This window comes from Mesoplodon bidens, assembly GCF_964165515.1.
Source record: "Mesoplodon bidens genome assembly, chromosome: 19".
NCBI lineage: Eukaryota > Metazoa > Chordata > Mammalia > Artiodactyla > Ziphiidae > Mesoplodon > Mesoplodon bidens.
The window spans coordinates 32,405,366-32,424,936 of NC_138179.1; the positions used below are offsets into that span (position 1 = coordinate 32,405,366).

The 19,571-nt window shown below is 55.1% G+C and overlaps 1 protein-coding gene across 1 annotated transcript in view; it reads right to left on the bottom strand.

Annotated features, from left to right (window-relative positions):
- Positions 1–2,711: 2,711 nt before the first annotated feature.
- The window catches only part of PRKCA (protein kinase C alpha), a 379,909-nt gene continuing 363,049 nt past the window's right edge, over positions 2,712–19,571 (bottom strand). The window contains exon 17 of the mRNA XM_081218519.1: positions 2,712–8,929. Coding sequence (XP_081074645.1) covers positions 8,765–8,929 — 165 coding nt within the window. The 3' untranslated portion in view covers positions 2,712–8,764. The remainder of the gene's footprint in view (positions 8,930–19,571) is intronic.

A 19,571-nucleotide genomic window follows, 5' to 3' on the forward strand; every position in this document is an offset into this window, starting at 1 on the left:
GACGCCAGTAGCCCCTGTCTCCAGCTGTGACAACCAAAAATGTCTCAAGACATCGCCAAACGTCTGCCCAGGGGGCAAAATTGCCCCCAGTAGCGAACCACAGCTTTAGGGTAGACCCAGCAGGTCTTGCTGGTGGACTGGATGTAAGTGGGCAGAGCTGGACACAGGCTGGTACTGGACGCAGGACAATCGGAGAAGCCCCTGCCACCGCAAGGCGCGCTGCCCACCGTTTCAGGGCAGGGACAGAGGGGCAGAGGGACGGGGAGACTCTGAAGCCAGAGCGACACAGGCTCGGGTCCCCCGGGTGTTAACGCTTTCACTCTCTCTTTCAACAGCTGTTCGCTGCTCAGCGCCGGCGTGGGCCCCTCCCCCTCCCCCTCCCTCTCTGGGCCCCTCCCCCCCATCCTCCCATGCAGAGCGGGACGGGGGGCTGCTGAGCCCGGGGTGCGTCAAGGCTCGTCAGTGCCCCTCAGTCTCCCTCCCTCGCGGCTCAGCCGCCCCTTCTCGCGAGGACCCAAGTCCTGTTTACAGAACATCCTCATGTTGGGCACACGCCCCCATCAGCCCTGTTCCTGGAGGCCGAGGTCGGCTCAGTGATGACCTTCCCACCGGGGACCCCCCGATCAGCTGGCACGCGGCCCCGTTTCTTAAAAAGGACTGAAGGAGAGAAGAAGCCGTGCTCTTGCTGCAGCCCTGGCCCGGCTTGGTCTTGGGGGCCTCGCGCCGGGGCTCCCGCCGGGTCGTGAAAGCTGGCGTCCATCTCGGAAGACGCTCCACACAGACCCTCGGCCCGATGGCGCCGCACCGTCATAAGCAGCGCCTTTTGCACGCGAGGAAACTGAGGCCCCGGGAGACACAAACAACTCGGCCCCGATCGAGCAGCTACCAACCGGGGGGAGGCCAGCAGGATGGCTGCAGAGCTTCGCTCTCAACCGCCCCCTGGGCTGCCTCTCCTGGGGTGGGAGACACAGAGTGAAGCGGGGGAGAAGCTCACGGGCGTGGATGCACCAGAGGAGGTGGCCACGGGCGCCAGGCCCACGCGAGGATGGGGTACAAGGGGGACGGGGAGGAGCCACGAGGGGACGGGGAGGAGCCACGGGGGGACGGGGAGGAGCCACAGGGGCCACGTCAAGCTAAGCGACCCTCTGAGTTGGCTCAGCCGTGAGCTGCTAGCCCAGCCAGAGCCCCACCTGGGTCGTAGGTACCAGGTGTGTGTGTCTGGGGGGCCGGGGACAGGCTTCCAGGGCAGCTGGGAGCCGCGATCTCGAGCTTAATGATGCATCAAGTCCTGACCTTCTGGTGTTCAGGCCAGCCCCCTAGGCCTCCGTGGCGCCAGGAGGACCTGCCCACCTGATCTTGCTGGGCCTTGGGGTTGCCCCGCAGGGTGAATCGCGGTGGGCTGAGCCAGGCCCTCCCTCTGGCCAGCTGCTCCGTGCCGGATGCCCGCGCTCCATCCCGCATTGCAGTCAAAGGGAAAGAAAGCGCGGGGCTGAGCCTGACGCACGGAAAATAAAACAGCACCTGGTGGGAGCGAGGGCAGGCTGAAAAGCCATTTTACGCCGCCCTTCACATGGCCTCTTTGCCAGGCAGCGGAGTAGCAGCCACGAGCCGCATGTGCCTGTGCGAGCAACCAGCCCCGAGTGAAGCTCAGGGCCAGCCCAAGAGCCAGCGACCACTCGCCGCTCCCAGGGCCCTAAACGTGCTCCTTGCTGTTCCTCATCTAAACCGGCAGCTGGAAGATCCTGACCTTTCGGGAGACGCAGGGGGACTACAGCAGCTTGGGGACGGGACGTTAGCCCCGTGGACACTGGCACTTGGGTCACCTAGTGAGCAGGCTGGGGCAGGACCTTGAGGAAGGGACCACAGGGCAGAGCAGGTCGGGAGGGGCTGGGATTGGATGACCCCGAGAGCGTGAGTGGGGAGCAGCCCCCCAAAAGGAGGCGAGTGGGCAAGCCAAGACTGCCGCGACTTTCAGAAGTAGTGATTTGCTTGTTTCGTTTTGTTTTCTTGGTCTTTAATTCTTTTTGAGGCTAATCTCCTCAAGAGTGTTGAGTTTTTGTTTTCTTAATCTTTCTTTCTGAGGCTAATCTCAAGAGTGTTGAGTTTTAAGACACTGGGTATTTTGGAAAGCTCCCTGTTTCACATGTGAAAATTTCCCCCAGTTTTTCACCCGTGAGTAAGTACAGGGTGAAGGCTGCTGACACTGAATGCGGGGAATCCTGAAGCTGAATGCACAGTGTAGCCGACAGGATGCATGGGAAATGTCTGTTCCTGGAGAAAAATTCCCAAGACTTGAATTCCTTCTGGAGCCCTTCTTCCAGGGTGGGTCTCTGTCTTGGGACGACATCCTCACCAGCGGCTGTGTGTCCTGTGCGGTCTCGGGGTGCAGGGACCTGGCAGGCGGGGGGCCACACCAACCTTCCCGTCTGTGCTGTTCGCCAGCTGGCACAAGCCCTGGCCTCCGTAAATGAAAGACTAAGGGACCTGCCACTATTTTTATCCCCGTAACTGTTTGGGTTTCAATTCAAAGCAGGAAGTATTTTAGGAAATAAAGACAGTGACCCTAAATGGAGAGGCACACACGACACAGGTGAAAAGACAGTAGCGTCCACAGGGTGCACCCAGACGCAATGCTAGACTTGCCAGGTGAACACGATGAAAAATAATTGTGATGCCACAGAAGGATGCAAATGAGACCGAGGACACGAAGGAATGATCATTGTCTTTATTCATACACACTTGCTTCCAAGCTACAGTTAATGTATCTAACAAAGCGTATCATGCAAACAAAGATCAGAGGTTATATGACTTAGAGCAATGCAGTGATTTGTACATCCATTTCACCTGTGGTCTGACAGCTGAATGGCCTCTACGTTTTGCCAGCAGGTGCTTGACAAAAGGGAAAACTGCAACCTCCATCTCTTCCTCTCCCTCTGCCATACAAATTTGGGGTCTGATATAGGATCCTTTTCAAAAATGCTTTAAACACGGCTTGGCCTTCAGTCCACTCTTCCCCCAAATTCATGCAGCAAAGCAGTGATTCCAAATGTTTCTGACCATCTACAAAAGACATTCGAAAAGACCCTAATAGAAGAGATATGAGGTGAATTTTTAGACTCAAAAGGATAACAGCCTTCATGGAGGATTTTGAATAGTCCACTAACCCCCTCAAGAAAAGAATCACAGTTTTCCAGGAAGAGTATCCACAAGAATCTACCAACAATCACAGGAATAAATACTCCTAAAGTGAAGCTGAGGGGACAAAGACAGAGCTGTTTAATCAGAAAACATAAAGCCACCTTTTGCCTTATTTTAGAAAAAAAGGTTCTTATAAAGTAGCCTTGACAAGTAGGGTCCCGTCTACTCACTAGAGATGATGCCAATGCGCACATTGGCCGCCTCTTTCTTGGGGATGTCGGGGTAGTTCTGAGCCGCCCAGGGACCAAGTTCTCACAGGGCATCACTGAACTTTCACCATATATGCGAGACCTGGGGGCCCGTGGGGATGGGAGACAGAGCTGAGGAGGCGCCCCCCATCCCCATGCCAGAAGGTGGTCGCAGAGTCTCACAGGGCGAGGGCACGGGAAAGCTGTCCTAGAGCTGCATCTGGAAAGGGGACAATAAAGCCATCTTTCCCGTGGTCCAAAAGTTTCTAGACTTTAGACGGTTGTCCCCAGTGTCTCATTAAAATCACGGAGGGCATCATTCTGCTCACATGTTCCACCTGGACTCTCAGTCATTGTGATGAGGACTCCATACCCCACTGGATGGGAAAATCCTGCAGTGGGACTGCAGGACAGGGGCGCTCTAGCTGACCCCAGCTGAGTCCTCCTACAGGCTCCATGTGATTGGAATCTTATGAAACTGTCAGTAGTTTTATTTTAAAAACTCATTTCTAAGGAAGAATTGAGTTAATAAAGTTCTCTATAAAAAAGTACAAATAGCCCAGTATATTCAGATGTTCTGTTGGAATTAACAGATTAATTTCTTCCATAAGGTTTCAAAAAAGTCTTTGGAACGTGTGGGCCTTAGTGTGGGTCATTTTAAGGCTGTTTGATGACTGAGTTGGACCCACACAGCTATTAACTGACAGCCGATCACACAGATCAGAGGCCCTGGGATCCCAGTCATTCCGCTCTGAACCCTCCTGACGAGCCCCTGACATTATCGGATTAACAGAATTGTGGTTAACACCATTTCTACATGGCTGCCTTCACCCACGTGTAACTCAGGTAACCTTGCTAACAACAGAAATATACAGTATTCCCTAGATTTGCTGCAGCAGCCCAAACGGGAAATGACAGAAATGTTGACAGTCAGTATATTTCATAAAAGGTAACCCAAGTAACTCAAGGAAAAGGTTTAAAAAATATTTCCCAACACTCCCTGTCAAATTAGGGTGTGGTCACTAACAGCCAGAATGTCTTCTGCTTCCTGTGACTGTCAGGCCTTCGCTGTCCCCGTGACCCTGAGAGTCTTCCTCTCTGGGTCCCTGCCCCGCGTCAGGTTCACGACGGTGACTCTTTAGTGCTGTCCCTGCTGGGCTTAAAGAAGCAGGAAATGGCACAAGAAATAGGCGACTTCATAAGACCAAGGTGAGAAAATGACTGTCAGATGGTGTTTCCTTTCTGAGGCTTTTAAAGACATAAGACCCTCACTTTGTCCCCCCCTTCAGTACTGAGAAAACAAACGCCAGCAAAACACTCAAATTCCTCCTGCTACGTGGAATCGGGGAGGTGGGGGGGACCTGCAGTGTTAGCTGCTTTTGCTCTGTCCCCGCTCCCCGCCCCCAGGCCCCCCAGCTACAGGAAGTCACAGGGGAAAAGTGGGTGCGAACCCACCTGCTGGATGCTTCGGCCCCGCCCAGAGAACCGGGAGCCTCTTCCAGGGGGCAGGGAGGACGCTGCTGGTGCTTGGGAGATGCTCGGGAGGAGGGCCAGCAGCTGCCTGCGACACCACCTGCGGCTCCGCCTCGGGAACTGCGGCACCCCTCCCTCCCGCTTCCTCCTGCTGCAAGCCTCCGCCAGCCCTTCCGCACTCAAACCCACTCTTCCCTAAACTCCCTGCCGACCACAGCTAAGGACCACGGCTCAGAGGGGCTCGACCCTCATTCGCTGAATCGCGTTAATCCGGGTCCTCACGCTCTCCTAGCTGAACATCTCAGACCAAGTTTCCGGAGATCTCTTAACCCTCTGGCTTTCTCCCAAAATCCTAATAGGAAAGCCTAACCATCTCCGAAGACACGAGAAGGCAGAGACTCTGCATGAACGTGAACCAAATAGGAGTAGACGTGATGGAGAGCCATCGCTCGGTTCCCGGGGGCTCCTATCGGCCTTCTGAATCGTTCCAGCCTCGAGCAAACCTCCCATTAACCTCTGCAGGCTGCACACCCCATATCCTTCCTTCAGCCCAAGCCCCTCGTGGGTCTGACGCGACGCCCAGAGCAGGGCCGCCAGCACACTGGCCAAAGCCTTGGAGGGAAGTCCGGCCTCTGAGCAGCCGCCTCCCAGGGGAAGGTCACGGGACCAATCTGCACGGCCTTTCGCGTCAGTGTCTGGCGGGGACCCAGCTCGAGGTGGATTCCCCTGTGGGCCTGGACCTCCACGGGCCCCAGCGACACAGGCCGCGCCCGGGGCTGGCCCTTCCCGGGTCCCTCAGTGACTTGGCCCTTCAGGGCCTCCTCGTTATCCCAGCCCCTTCGAAACGGCGGCCCCTTCCCTGTGGCTTTACTTTACATGACCTCCACGAAGGGGCATAAAGCCACAGACCTTTATCAATCCGTTCTGCTAACGGTTACCAACATGACGTGCGCTTTCAGCAGAACTGTCTGGGGTTGCTCAGATTTTTAAAAAGCATTAGCTTCTATCTACATTCGGGACATGGCAACGTACCAACACGCCCCATCACGGTAACACTTCGCTGGCACTGGAGCTTTTACTGTTTTCCCCCCAAGTTTGTCCTCAAGCCTGCAGTCCCTCACACAGAGTACACGGCCCCCCAGACACGGTATTTCCTTTAAAACTTTTCCACACACTCAGAAAGGATAAAAACCAGCTGGGATGTTTCCTAGAGAAAGATGAATAATTTGGAAATGTGTCGGCTGTGTGAAGGAGAGCGTGACCTGCCCAGGGCTGAGCGCGAGCAGGCAGCGAGGGGCTCGGGAACACGCGGTTCAACCCCGTGGGCTCCTTTCTGGGACCTTCCTCACCTCTGGGGCTGAGCTGGGGATCTGCCGTCCTGCTGTTGCTCCGTTCTGGGGTAGGTGGCCGGCTCTTCTGCTTCTTAGGCTCTTTCTATACTTGGGATAGAACAAACGAGGTGCACCTGGGGAAGATGTGGCCCCCGGACCCATGGGGCCACAGCTCCGCAGCCGGGGCCCCTCTGGAGCCCTTGAGTCTACGGTCCGTAAAAGGTGGCGGAAGAATTTGCTCTTTTCTGGTCTAACCTGTTCCCTACCCCATCTCCTCCTCCAATCAAGGGTTCCCAGGATGGCCGAAGCCTCTCATCCCTAAGACCCCTCAGCGGTCGTGTGGCAGCTGAAAATCAGGCAAACAGCCAGAGAGTAAAAACGAGAAGACGCTTCGCTGGGACACGCTTTTGGGGGACAAGGCGGAACAGAGCAGCCCCCCGTAAGGACTGACAACCATGTCCCTTGTAAACGTTCTTTCTGCTGTTGCTGACCGGCTCCCCTGAGGACTGCGCACTGTGATGCTGTGACCCACGGAAGTGCTCCTTACAAGACAGGGAAGGCCGCTTCTAGCAACATCTGGGAGAGCATCTGCAGCCTCCCCAGAGCGTCTGCTGACAGCTCCAGGGCCTGGCTGTGCCTTACCAAGACTGCACGTGCGGGAGCAGACGGCGGGGCGTGCCGGGGACGGTGAGATGGACAGCACGCTTCCGGGGCGTCCGCACACCCATTGTCAGGCAGGGCGTCCTTCCGTCCCTCCTACCCCGAGCCTCCAACAGCAACAAGGCTGAAGGGAAGAACTAACCGAACAAAGTGCAGCCCGTGGGCCGTGACGACACCACACCTGCACGAACGTACTGGGGGCACGGGAGCTGAACACCTCCTGCTACCACAGGAGGAAGCATGATGAAGGCGACAGGGCTCAGAGGCTGAGAGGGAGTCTCACCTCGACAGTAACCCCTCCCTCCACGATGAAACTTTTGTTTGCAGGTAGAATCAAATATTTTTATGTATATGTGTAGGTAAGCCTAATTGATCATGCAAAGTAGCCATTCACCTTCGAAATTAGATCTACTGCAATAAAAAATCAGTACGCCCGACACAGTGCCAACGCAGGGTACGCACGGAGTCGGGCTGGGGAAGAGGAAGCACAGCGGCACAGAAGGAAGCTAACACTTAATCAGAAAAGCAGACTAGAAACCGGAGCCTTCACAAACATAGCACAGTTGTGTCTTATAAAATTATTATAATACTCTTTGTACTTGATACGATTATATCAATAACATAGATTCACTTGTTATTAAGGTTTATTCTAAACATGCAAAATTCATTGCATGATGCCTTTGCAAAACATATTAAAATCCTTCTAGCAATAACACCTTTGAGCTGATATGCATCCAGGTTTCCTGTTCTACAGCTTCAGGCGTGTCATTCAACATGAACCGGAAATGCGGGACCAAAACTGTATTGTTCATCCCAGGAGGATGTCGAGGGCTGGAGACGCGAGGGAAATCGATTCTAGGGGGTGAAGTTACAGTCAACACTTGGATTAACTTACTGTACATCATACTCTCATAAACACCGCAGCCTATTAAATAAATAAGTACAAAAGGGGTGGGAGGTGTACACTTCGGCTTCTTAGGAAGTAGGCAGCGGAATATCGGTGCGAGGGGGGTTGGCTAACAACACTGGTGAGTAGTGGCATGACGGCTGATGGCACCCTGGATCCAGAATGATCTCCCAGAGATTAAAATGAACATCACACGCACACTGATCTGCCCTTGATCTGAAGTGATTTCACATGCTCATTTAGCGGAGTCCTTAGAAGATTTGGCCTCTTAAAAAGAAATGCAAGTATCAAGACAGTTATCAGCCAAGTAGGGTACAAGGTGACAGACGCCCCCAACGCTCATCTGAGGTTTTCTTCCTCTCTTTTTCTAAACTGGTAACTGCTGGACCGTAACTGTGAGTGGGTCACGACTGTCAGCATCTGGGAACAGTGAGCTTGCGGATGGGACTAGATTCCTCCCGGCCTCTTGGGCTCTAGGGGCCGTTTCCATCGAGGCAGAGAACACAAGCAGCGGGTCCTCTGAAGCCCCAATCCCACCTCCCCCGGGTCCCGCCTTGCTCACTCTCTGGGCTCCCCGTACTTTTACTCCAAAGACGTCTTGGGTGGAGACGTTTCCGGTTCCCTGGACTGGGGCGGGACATGTCTGGTTGGGGGATCCAGATGGTGAAAGTCAACAGAGGGTTTGGAAAACATGTCAAATTGTACCAAAAAAAAGAAAAAAAGGGGGCAGAGTCTGTTTGCCTTCCAGGAAGGGTTAACCTACCGCCAATGTGACCTCTACACAATTAAACTGGATGCTGTACGTGACATCCTCTGCCGCTAAGATGATGCTCTTGGTTGTGAGAGACCCTGAACAGCTAATCACGTTTGGACTAATAACCCTACAGTTTTCAGGCCTCCACCTGGAAACAAGGCGGTGGCCTTCAAACTTTAGGGCTGAGGATCATTTCCCACGGCTGGGGGCAGGGGGCAGGGGCTGGGGAGGCGCCTGTTCTCGGTGCTGAGTTTCATACTGTGCTCTGTAGGATGGGGTGCACGAACTGGGGGTTGACATATGAGAACCCTTCAAAATCAGACTGGTCGATGTTAGCGATGACCAGCTGATCGGGTGGCGTTAAGACAGGCTGCCCTCGCGTGAAGAACTTGTCAAAGTTTTCTGCTCCTTTGCCACACTGTGGAGAGAAAAGAAAAAGAAGGAGAGGTCAGTAGGTATCACAGACCCCAGGCAGCAGCTCTCTGGGCCTCTGCAGGGAGGAGTGTGGCCGGGGGCATCAGGGCTGGCTGGGCAGGAGGAGTTCTGGAGGATTTGCAGGCCAACGGGATTCGGAAGCCAGGCAGAGCGAACAATCACAGAGAGCCACTCAGCTGTAAACCATCCAGCAGCCTCGGGACGGACACCCCAGCCGGGAGGGCCGTGTTGCCGGGAAGGCGACAGCGAGGCGACGGCCTCTTTTATTTCTTGTCCCGTCACAGGGCCACGAGCACGAGGCCACACGCGCGGGGCCAGTGGGCACACGTCCACGCTGAATGGCCGGGATGTGGGTGGAAATGAGGGCAGTGGCCCCTGAACTGAGAGGCTGGCATACTGTCCCATGTCTGGTTCTTTGCAAGCCTATCTGTAATACAGTAAAAGCTGTGTTATTCTTGTCTTCCAACTGGGAGGTTCTAGAATATCTCAGCCCCGAAATTAATCTTCAGCCAGGAAGGGGTCAGCGTAGTGGCAGGGCTGGGCCGTTCCTTCCTGTGCTCGGCAGTCTAAGTGCGTCTGGTCAACCAGCGGACAGGTCGCTGTGGCTTGCATCGCCGGTGGCTTCGGTCTGGATGAGGTTTGTGCTGGTGCCCCGAGAAGGCAAAGTCTCTGTCCTGGACACTCATTCCTCTCCCCCTGGGTCCATCAGGGCACTTCGTGAAGACGGGCTGCGGGCAGAGCTGCCCTGGAGGAGGGGTGGAGGCGGTCTGGAAACCCAGCCGCTTAAGCAGCACTGCTTTGGGAGCCTGACCCCGAATGACAGGAAGGGGTGTCCCGTTCGCTTTCCCAGCCACCGGAAGGCTGTGGCATGCTGGAGTCCCAGGATCCCAGGTGACTCTGAGACAGAGTGCTGGGAGGTGTTCTGGTGACACAGTGACCCATCTCTTCCCCCATCCCCGGCCGGTACTATGGGGCAGCGTGAATTGATTGAGCTAGCCTAAGGCGTCCTTGCACCTTTAACAGCGCACGGCTCTAGGTAGACTGCGAAGCGGGGTCCACCCCTTCTCCTCATCTGTAAAATGGGGAGAAAGGCTGGGGCCCCCTCCTGGGCTGCCATGAAGGTCGAACGTACAGTGTCTCACACAGAGCCCAGCACGTGCGGGAGCGCACGACACCCACTGCTGCTCTTTTTGTAATGGCAGCTGAGTCTCGGGCCGCACTTTCTCACCTCCTCCGTCACATCTCCTCCCCTTCTAGAAGCTCTCCTCGAGAATCTAGCTTCGTTATACTCTCCCCACCCTCTTATCAAATAACATGTCTCGGTGGAAAACACGCCATAAATTCAAGGTAAGGTCTTCCTCACTGATGCCTTTCCTTTCTGGGGTGGTTTTTGTTTTCTTAAGCGACCACCTGCTTTGTAACTGGAGGCGAGTTCAGACCAGTGACTGCTGGGTGGTACGTGGGTGAACGGGTGGGGCGATTGCTGGGGCCCCTCCAGTCACTCTGCAGGGGCCATGCTGCCGGTCCTGCTCATTCCTCGGGCCGCGCCACCTGCACGTGGGATGGTGGGGCCTTCCCTTCACTCTCTGCCTTCCCAAGGAGTGCAAAGCACCTTTGGAGCAAACGTCAGCAGAAGCGGGGCCTGCGGCCTGCACCCCCTACACGCACAGGCCACTGTGAACCAGTCAAAGGACTCTTCAAGGAAGAAAGGGCACGACGTTTCTCCCCAAGAATTAATCAAGGGTCTGCACTCGATACGTCAGTGAAACCAACCGACGGCAACCAGCGTCCACGGAGCGTCACGTTCGGACACCGCTGTGAAGGTGACAACAGAGAAACAGAGAGCCCTGCTTCGGAGACACCAGTGGTTCTCAACCGGGGAAGGTCTTGCCCCCGCCCCGTGGACATCTGGCAATGTCTGAACTCTTTTTTGGTTGTCTTGACTGGGCTGGGTAACCACAAAGAGGTGTTGGCCCCGACCTCCACAGGGCTGTGGCTGAGGAACCTGGAATATTCCAACTGCGAAGCAAGGCTCCGTGGGTCCCAAGGTCAGTGTGAGGGCAAAGGTGGAGGCCAAACAAGGAAACCAGGCAAAACAGCCGGATCTGAGAGCAGAGAATGGAGAAGCTGCAGAAGCTCAAGGCAAAAGTCTCGTACACAAGTGTTACAGCCTCGGTGGACTTGGTTTTGAGTAGAACATCCTTCGGGACCCCGATTAATCAACACCCATTGCCTGGAAGGTTTCAAGCAAATCTATTGTGGGTGCTCCCAGCAGCTGGGATGTGTGCTTCCTGAAATAGAGGTTACTTCCTTCACTGATTTCTGATATTCACTAACTACGCAAAGATGAGCGAGAAGGAATTTCTGGGAAAAGAAATAAAAGGAGGTGAAGTCCCTAAGAGGAAGAGGAAGGCGAGCCATGGTGAACTCTCTCTCCGCTAGCTGGAGACCCATCCTTCCAGCTCCAGGTCCGTCCATCTGTCCTGTGAACAGATCACACAGCCTCTGCGCAACCACAAGGCTCAAAGGAAAGACTGACACTGTCCCCTGAGCACCTTCTGCAGAGTACTCACAGATCACCTTCCAACGGGAATTTCTCAAAGCCAGGGCTCCACCGCCAAAGAAAAATAAAAAACAAAGTAAACAAAGAGATCCCAAGGTCTCAGAAGGGGGACCACGTGACCACCAACACGGAGGAGGCTGGGGATGGGATGATGCTCGAGGACGTGAAGCTCTAAAGCCGTGTCCAGAGGCTCCTCCTAAAAGGGCTGCGCAGCTGGCGAAGCCCGGGATGGTGACGCGCGGACAGAAATCCTCGGCATGTCAGCTGCGTGCCGTGACCATGCTGCTGACGGGGGGCCAAGGGGGATGGCGGAGACCAGGTCAGGTCAACCCAACCCCGAGCGGGCAGGCGGAGGCAAAGAATGGAAGCTCTGTGACTGTGAGTGGGTCTCGGCAAGCCGTGGGGGGACGGGTCTGGAAGAGCTGAAGGCGGGGTCTGAGGATGAGCTGAGATCCAAGGCTCAGAAGGGTATTTTACCCCGAGGGAGATCACACCGGACAGAAGACGCTTCCCCCAAGGGGCGGGGGGAGCTCGGCTGCTTTTACCACCGGTTTGGCTCGATGAGAATTAGCACTTAGTTTTCCACCACAGAGGGTCTCTCGGTGCTTTAAAAATGAGCGCTCCACAACTCAGCGAAATCAGGCCAGAAGTAGACAGCCTCCTTTAGGTCAAATTGGAGAAGATCTTGAACTATTTGTCTTTCAAGACGTTTGTGCAAAAAATGCAACTGTCCTCATACCACCACCCGCGCCACCACCACCCACTGAACGGGATAATGAAACTCAGGGACCTTTGCATCCCTGGGGAAAAGACAAACAATGGCTTTAGCCAGCTATTTTCTTTTACGGTAGAGAAGAGTCTTCCGGCCACCTGTGAGCCAGTCTCACCAGGGCCATCAGCTTGGCAGGGAAATGGGCCTTGGGCACCATCTTGGATCTGAGAGGCAGCCAGACGAGGCCCGGGGACTGAATGGGGGGTGCGGGGGACACCAGGCAGGTTGGGGTGTCCACAGCCTCAGGGCTCTCTGCCACCTGAGGACACAGCAGGTGAAGGCAGCACTTGCTAGCTGGGAGCAGAACCCCACGGCTGGGTGTGCGCTGCCCCAGCTCCGAAGGCCACCCACACCTTTTGCCAACTGAAGCTGCCAGGATGCCCGCGGGATGTGAGGTCCCCACGACTGGTTGGGACAAAGATTCGCCGGGGGGGAGGGCGGAGGAAGTGGCCCAAGCACGGCTGGGCCAGCATGTGCGCCCGGACAGCTCCTCTGGCCATCCCCGAGACCGGATGACCTCCGTGTTCACGGTGACGCACTTGACACCAGGGGAAGACGGGGGGTACGGTGGGGATGAAGCACCCAACCAGAGGCCAGGAGCCGGGGTCGGCTTGGGCAGCACACGTGCCTCTCTGTAAAGACAGACGGGGATGCGAACACCCACCTCCCACGGCTCTTGTGAGGTCAGAGGGACGGCATGTGTGCGACCCTTTCTAGATGACCAGGCCTGACACAGACCTATGACGCCACACGCAGCACACATGCCCGGCATGGAGACGGCCACTGACTACAGGCCAAGGACGAGGGGAACGCTAATAACAGTCTATCTCCTGCCTTAGCTCTGGATTCAGGACTTCACTCCGCTGTTCTTTGGACGCCTCCCACCCATCTGGTAAAATCATCGATGAGTAAAATGAATCCAGGAGAAATCGGGACGGCAGACGTGTGGCAAAGCCCCGGGTGGGACCTGGGACGCGCTGCTCCCCACCCGGAGCCCCGCGTGGCGCACGGTTGGTCGGCTCGCAGCCTCTGCATCTTTGCAGGGGGCCGTGCGGAAGGGACGGAGCCTGAGCCGGGCTGTGGGCCTCTCGGCTGTGACTCTTACCTGGCAGAGGCCACCAAGAATGCACCACACGTGTGCTGGTCTCAAGCCTGTCCCTTACACCTTGGTGTCTCGGTGACGTAGAAATTAACCTCATGGTCACTGGCGCGGGACTTAGGGTGAGTGTGAGTAGCTCGAACACGCTGCCGTTACAGAGCAAAACTCCAAACCGAACCCGGGAGAGCACGAAGGGTGCAGAACGAAGCCAGAGTAAAGGTGAGCAGCGCGGCGAAGGAGAGAGGAAACTTCTCAGGGTGGGGACCGTCTGTGCCGAGGACCAGACACAGCTGGCTCGTCTTAGGGGAACCGTCCCCACGTCCCGAGCCCCGGTCTGGGGAGCTGACCTCAGCCCCACGCCGTGGTCCCCGTGGAGGGGTGGTGAGGACACGACCAGCTATGGGCTCGGCTCCCTGACTCTTCATGTAGTTAAACCAGCGGCAGAAAGGAGCGAGCGCCTCCTGGGAGGTCACGTCCACACCAGGGAAGCATCCAGCGAGTGGGCCGGGCCTCCGGGCGGCAGCCGGGGGTCTGCCTTTCCTAAGATCAGCATGCTGGGCGGGGGGCCTCCGTGCATGACACGCAAGCAGGAGCACACGCCAAGGGTTAGGAGGAAGTGAGGTTAGTTTGCGCACTGCATCACCCAAGGTTCTGGAGATGTGCTCACCGAAGGCCTGGACGCCCACTGAAGCCAGTGCATTTTGGTGCAGAAAGTCTGGAGAAGGAGAATGGGCAGGGGAGAGGATTTGGAAAACAGTCAGTGCCTGTCCTGGGGGCAAAAGGAAAGGAGCAGCCCCCATGCAAAGGAGGCCACATGCCACGTGAGCAACGTGGGGACAAAGTGTATAGATTCACGCACGCGTACAGCTTTCTGGAAGGTTACGGAAACGTCAAGTGGGCAGCGGGAGTGGCCCCTGGGGAGGGGGAGATCCTGCCTTTTCATTTTATATCCTTCTCTACTGCTTAGCTGTCTCTGTCACCGCAAGGAGACTGTATTTTAACAATAATTTTTTAAGAAGGGACTGGGGCCTCTTTCACCTCCTGCCAGCGTTCCCTGGAGACAGGCCCTATTTTCTCAGACAAAATTAAACAGGGCTCCCCTCACCTGCCGCCTCAGAGCGCCTCTCAGGAAAGGCCCCTTCTGGCCTGGAGGCGGCTTTGAAGACAGACACGCTAAACGGTTAGGTTCCTGCAGGTGAGAGCCCCGTGTGGTTGAGGGCACAGGTTCGGGCCTGCTGTGGTCTGCGTCCTCTGGAGTGAAACACGATGCCACCTGGTCTTTCTTTACACACACGGCCAGCTTCAGGGCGTTCAAGGCCGCTTTTCCAATAGTGGCTGTTGTCATGCCCAGCATCACGGGGCCTTCACTCCGGTCCATTCCCTCGGCCTGAGGCCCGCAGGGTCTGCGTCCCCCGTGACTCCCCACCGGCAGCTCCCTGAGCCTCGTGAGAGCGCTACTTATTCATATTGATAATTATCTAAAAGTCTCATTTCTTCCCATTTCTCTTTCAAGCAGCAAAGCATCTGGGAGCATAATTACCAAGGAACAGGAAGACATCCTGCCTCTAATTAACCAAGGAGAAGGTGCTGTCTTAGCCGGGTTCCAAGGCTTAAATCCCATCTCAGCACATGACGATATGGCAGATTCTAGTCTCCCAAAGCTGTTAGTGTCTGTATGTTGTCAGAGAAGCTCCCTGAGCCCTGAGAATCTGATTTTAATTAGCATCACTGCTGCTGGTTCCACGGAAAGGTCAAGAGGATGAACCCCACCTGCCACCTGGAAGAACTGATTAGATGTGGCCCGAGGCTGCTGTCCACCCCGGGGTCGTCTTCTCCTGTTACCTGGAGAGCTGCTACCCCGTACAAATAACTTCTCAGAGCAATTATCAAAAGAATACAGTGCCATGGGATGTCCTTAGTTCTAGGAAATACACATGGAATTATTTAGGTGTAAAGAGGCATTATTTAGGTGTACGTCTGCAACTTACTTTCAAATGGTTCAGAAAAGAAAATATGTCCGCATGTGTCCTCGCCTACACGCCCTCACAGAGGTGCAGAGGGAGAATGACACAGGGAACGTGCTGAAATGTTAGCAGTGAGGGAATGTGGGTGGAGGGGTGCAGCAATTCTTTATACCGCCTTTGCAACTCTTCCGCAAGTCTGAAATTAATAATTATTTCAAAATAAATAAAAAATATTAAAAAGAATACTGCATTAACTTTGATCATCAAACCATCTAAACAAACTAATGACCCTGTGAGAAAAAGGACTTTGAGGCCATCAGAAATATGAACCTGACTGTGCATCTCACCGCAGACCCGAGGAAAGTCCTTCTCTTCCTTTTTCTGTCTCTTTTTGATAAAATAAGGACAGCAATTTCCCAAGAAAGCCTACCAGTGCGCTGCTCACCCATCAATCCTGGATATATTTCTCAGTGTTCGCTTTGTAGATTAATTTCTAATCACCACTTCAGTACAGGGGGCGCTTCTGGCCGGCCTGTGAACTAAATTTTCTGCTCGTTGGTGCCCATGGATAGAATTCAAAAAGAGAAGCACCAACTACCTCTCTGCTTCCGATACTTGTGTAGACTGTTATTTCTCGTGGGTAGGCTGAATGGAGATGTGAAGGCTGTTCTTGGGCATTTTATTCACATGAATAATAAATCAGGATAAACGCCTACAAAATTCAAAGTGACACTGGCTCAGGATCTCGGGCTCGCGTGTGCCTCTGAGGGCAGCCTGCAGGGACTAAGATGCAGGCCTTTTATGGTTTTAGGAAAAGCAAACAGAAAGAGCTTTCCTTCTTCAGGGAGTGCTCAGGATGCTGGGCATCGTCCTTCCGTGGTACCTCCTCTTTACAGAGAGGCAAGTAAAGAGAAAACTGAAACCAGCTTGCTTTGTGCTTTTCTTCCACAGCGAGGAAGGGAAGCCGCGTAGCTGCTAACACCCTCCAGGAGAGCATCACAGCACAGCACAGCTGTCTGGTTTTGCTTTGGCTTCGGTTTTTCCAAAGAAACCGCACGCGAGGATGGGCCCGCTTTCTAGCAAATCACCTTCACCTTCACAATCGCACACGGGACACGGATTCTCCCACTGTGGGGGGCCGCAGGGCAGGCTCCCGACTCCCTCTTGGAGCTGGTGCACCCCTGAGCCTCCAGACTCGCCCCCCTCGGGGGGAAGGCCACGGTCCCACCCACCTGACACTGTCACCCCTCTCCCCGCCCCCCTTCACGTGTGGCCTTGAACAGAACCCAGGCCGCCGCTGCACTGCAGACCCACCCTTAATGGTGCCGTGGATGGAACATTCTGCTGCAGCCTCTTCGTGGACCCAGTGCATCGCGCCGTGCACTGGGACGGTGGAACCCCACATTTTCCAGGCACTTTGGTGCAGCTCCAGGGAGACAGGAAGGTAAGCAAAGCCAGGGCACCGTGGGAGCCCTGACCCTCCAGGGAAGCGCTGGCTGCCCACTGGTACAGTAGCTCAGCTCTCTGAGGGAAGTCAGTGACTCTGCAACAAGCTTTCATTGGAGGGTCCAAAACGAAAGTAACAACTAAAACAAACATGAGACTCCCAAGCTTACAAGGCAAGCCTGATCTCCCGACAACTGCGGGCACCTGCTGCTGGTATTTACAATAACCGAGGCCTTGATTTCACGGGAGCCAGGGGCCAACAGTCCTTAATACGGTAAGTCTCAGGGAAACTGATTGTCCAGCACTTGCTACAAACGCATCAAGCAGACTTCGCCAAGACAGACACGTCAGCCAGCCAGGGCTATAAACACTGCTCAGAGGAGAGCCGCTCTCAGAATCGGGTTCCCCGCACACGTTAAGGAAGATCCTCTGGCAGAAGTACCTGCCTGATGGTTTTCCCAGCAGCGAAAGCCGGGCTGGTACCACTGCATCCCTCTCTAAGTAACAACACTGCCCGTCAGAGAGTACGCAGCTCCGTGTTTTATCTAGAAACTCTTTTGACTTTGTAATTGGCTCTGGGTGAGGGAGCCACACTTTCCCCCCGAGAAAGCCAGGAAGCCCCCTCGCGGGGTGACTCAGAGGCCGTCGGGTCTCCTCTGCTGCCGCCGTGTCAAGCCCCGCGTTTCTGGCAGCCTCGACGGCAGCGTGCCTCACGCCGCTTCCTGCAGGTGGAAACGGCCACTATTGCTCCTGGCACGTGGTCTTCCCGCCCCAGCGCAGTGTCCCAGGAGACCGCTGAGATGCATCTTCCCGAGCTAAGGGCCTCACTCTGCGGCCGTGCAGGGGGCTTGCGGTAGGGATGATCTCTCCAGGGGTTAGAACCCTCCAACCTGTCCCCATGCCTTTGACGCTCTTCTGCTTTGGGACAAAAAGTCTGCTGCTTGTTCCTGTGGCTGCTCGCACCCACCGTGGTTTCCGCTTCCCGCCTCTCCCATCCCGTCCTTCTGCATTTTCTCCCAGCTTCTTCCTTTTCTGTGTCCAGACTCCCCAGCACAACGTGGGTTTCTGCCTGGGCCGTCTCACCGCGAGCAGATGAGCTCTCACCAGACGGGCCCTTCGCATGAATCCGTCCGTTTTAGGGCCTTGGTCCATGATTTCCACGTCTGTTTGTGAGTTCAGGGCTGTTTCTTCACAGCCAGAGGCAGTTTATTCTTTTTTTAAAATTTAACCAGCACTCGGTTGAACAATGACCAGATAGCAGCAGCGTTCCAGGAATAAATAAATACACTCCCCGCCCCAGACCCGGCTCCCGGCTCAACTGCCTGCCACGGGCTGTGACCACGCATCCAGTGAGTTCTGTGGCCCACGGGGAACAGTGCATTCTTGGCTGTCAGAGCCAAGGACCCTCTGGCTTCCCCCGATCTGAGTTCAGGGCCACTGCAGCCATAGGTGGGAAGCTATGTGAAGACACAACTTCTTCTGCCAGTGAGGTGGGAATAAACAGGAAAGGAAGATGGATATATCATGGTTGACTTCGTGCGTGGAGCCTCCTTCTGGAACGTGACTGACAAGTAGCTGCGTTTTGCCCGACAGGCAGAGCAGGGTCAGCGTGCGTCTCTACGTAGTTCCTGTACAGAAACTAAGCTGTGTGTAGGCTGCTACTGTGTAACTTTCATACTTAACTTAAGAAGGCTAAAGAGATATGAAAGGGAAGAAAGAAAGTCCCTAACAATATCCCTCTGAGACCGCCGGCAGCGCCATTTATCACTGTCATCATCTTCCTCCCTCTTAAAACCAGGTTTTGTAACCTCGAGGGCCGGCATCCTCTCCTAGGAGAGCCTCCTGACTCAGTGCCCAGAACTCGCTGCAGAGAAGACGGCGCAGCGGAGACATAAGGGCCCTCCTTAAAATGCCAACTCAGGAGGAAGTCAACTGACCCGATTAATTTTAGGTTTTCTTCAGTTCGTGCTAAAAGTATCTCGGAAAAATAAAATCCGTGGGCTCGCCACCGGCAGTTTTATTCTTGGAGGAGAGGCCACATAAGCATATTGGATGAGGAAGTTGCTGCTCTAAGAATAAAGCCCTGAGCTGCCCAGCCGGTACCCTAGTGCCCCGGGAGGGTACCCTTGGCCAGCTCACGGGGCACCTGTCAGACGAGACAGATTTGGGCTGCGTTACCACTGGGGATGCTTCTGAAGCCGACTGTGGTACAAAGCTGCTACCCGGTGCTCTCGGGAGCCCACCCGATCCTGGCCGAGATGGGGCGGAGCTGGAAGGCATGGATCCACCCGGCCCTCAGAAACGGGGTGCGGGGCAAAGCGGGACTTCCTGGGAGGCACGGCAGGGCCGCAGGTGGGGTGAGCGAGGGGGCAGACATCTTACAGACTCTCGGTTTATCTCCAGAGGTGTAAACGTGAAGATGTGCTGTGCGATGGGGAAAGGGTCCCGGGCCACAACACCGAAGTCTGCACCCTGGTTCCGCCACCCACCGGCTGTGTGTCCTCCAGCAAGTGACTCAGCCTCTCTGTCCCGCAGGGTTCTTAACTGTAAACTGGGGACAACTGTAGCCACCTCACAGGGTCACGGTGAGGGCTAAATGAACGAATTTGTAAAGCACTGAGAGCAGGGAGGGCCTGGGGCGTAGTGTTTGCCAAATAAATGCAAAAAAAAAAAAAAAACAACAACCCAAACAAATGGGAGTCTCCAGGAAGTCAGACAGGATGCGTCTGAACAAAGGCAGCAGTGCCAGCGACGACAGTGGGCACACAGCCCTCGCGGCAG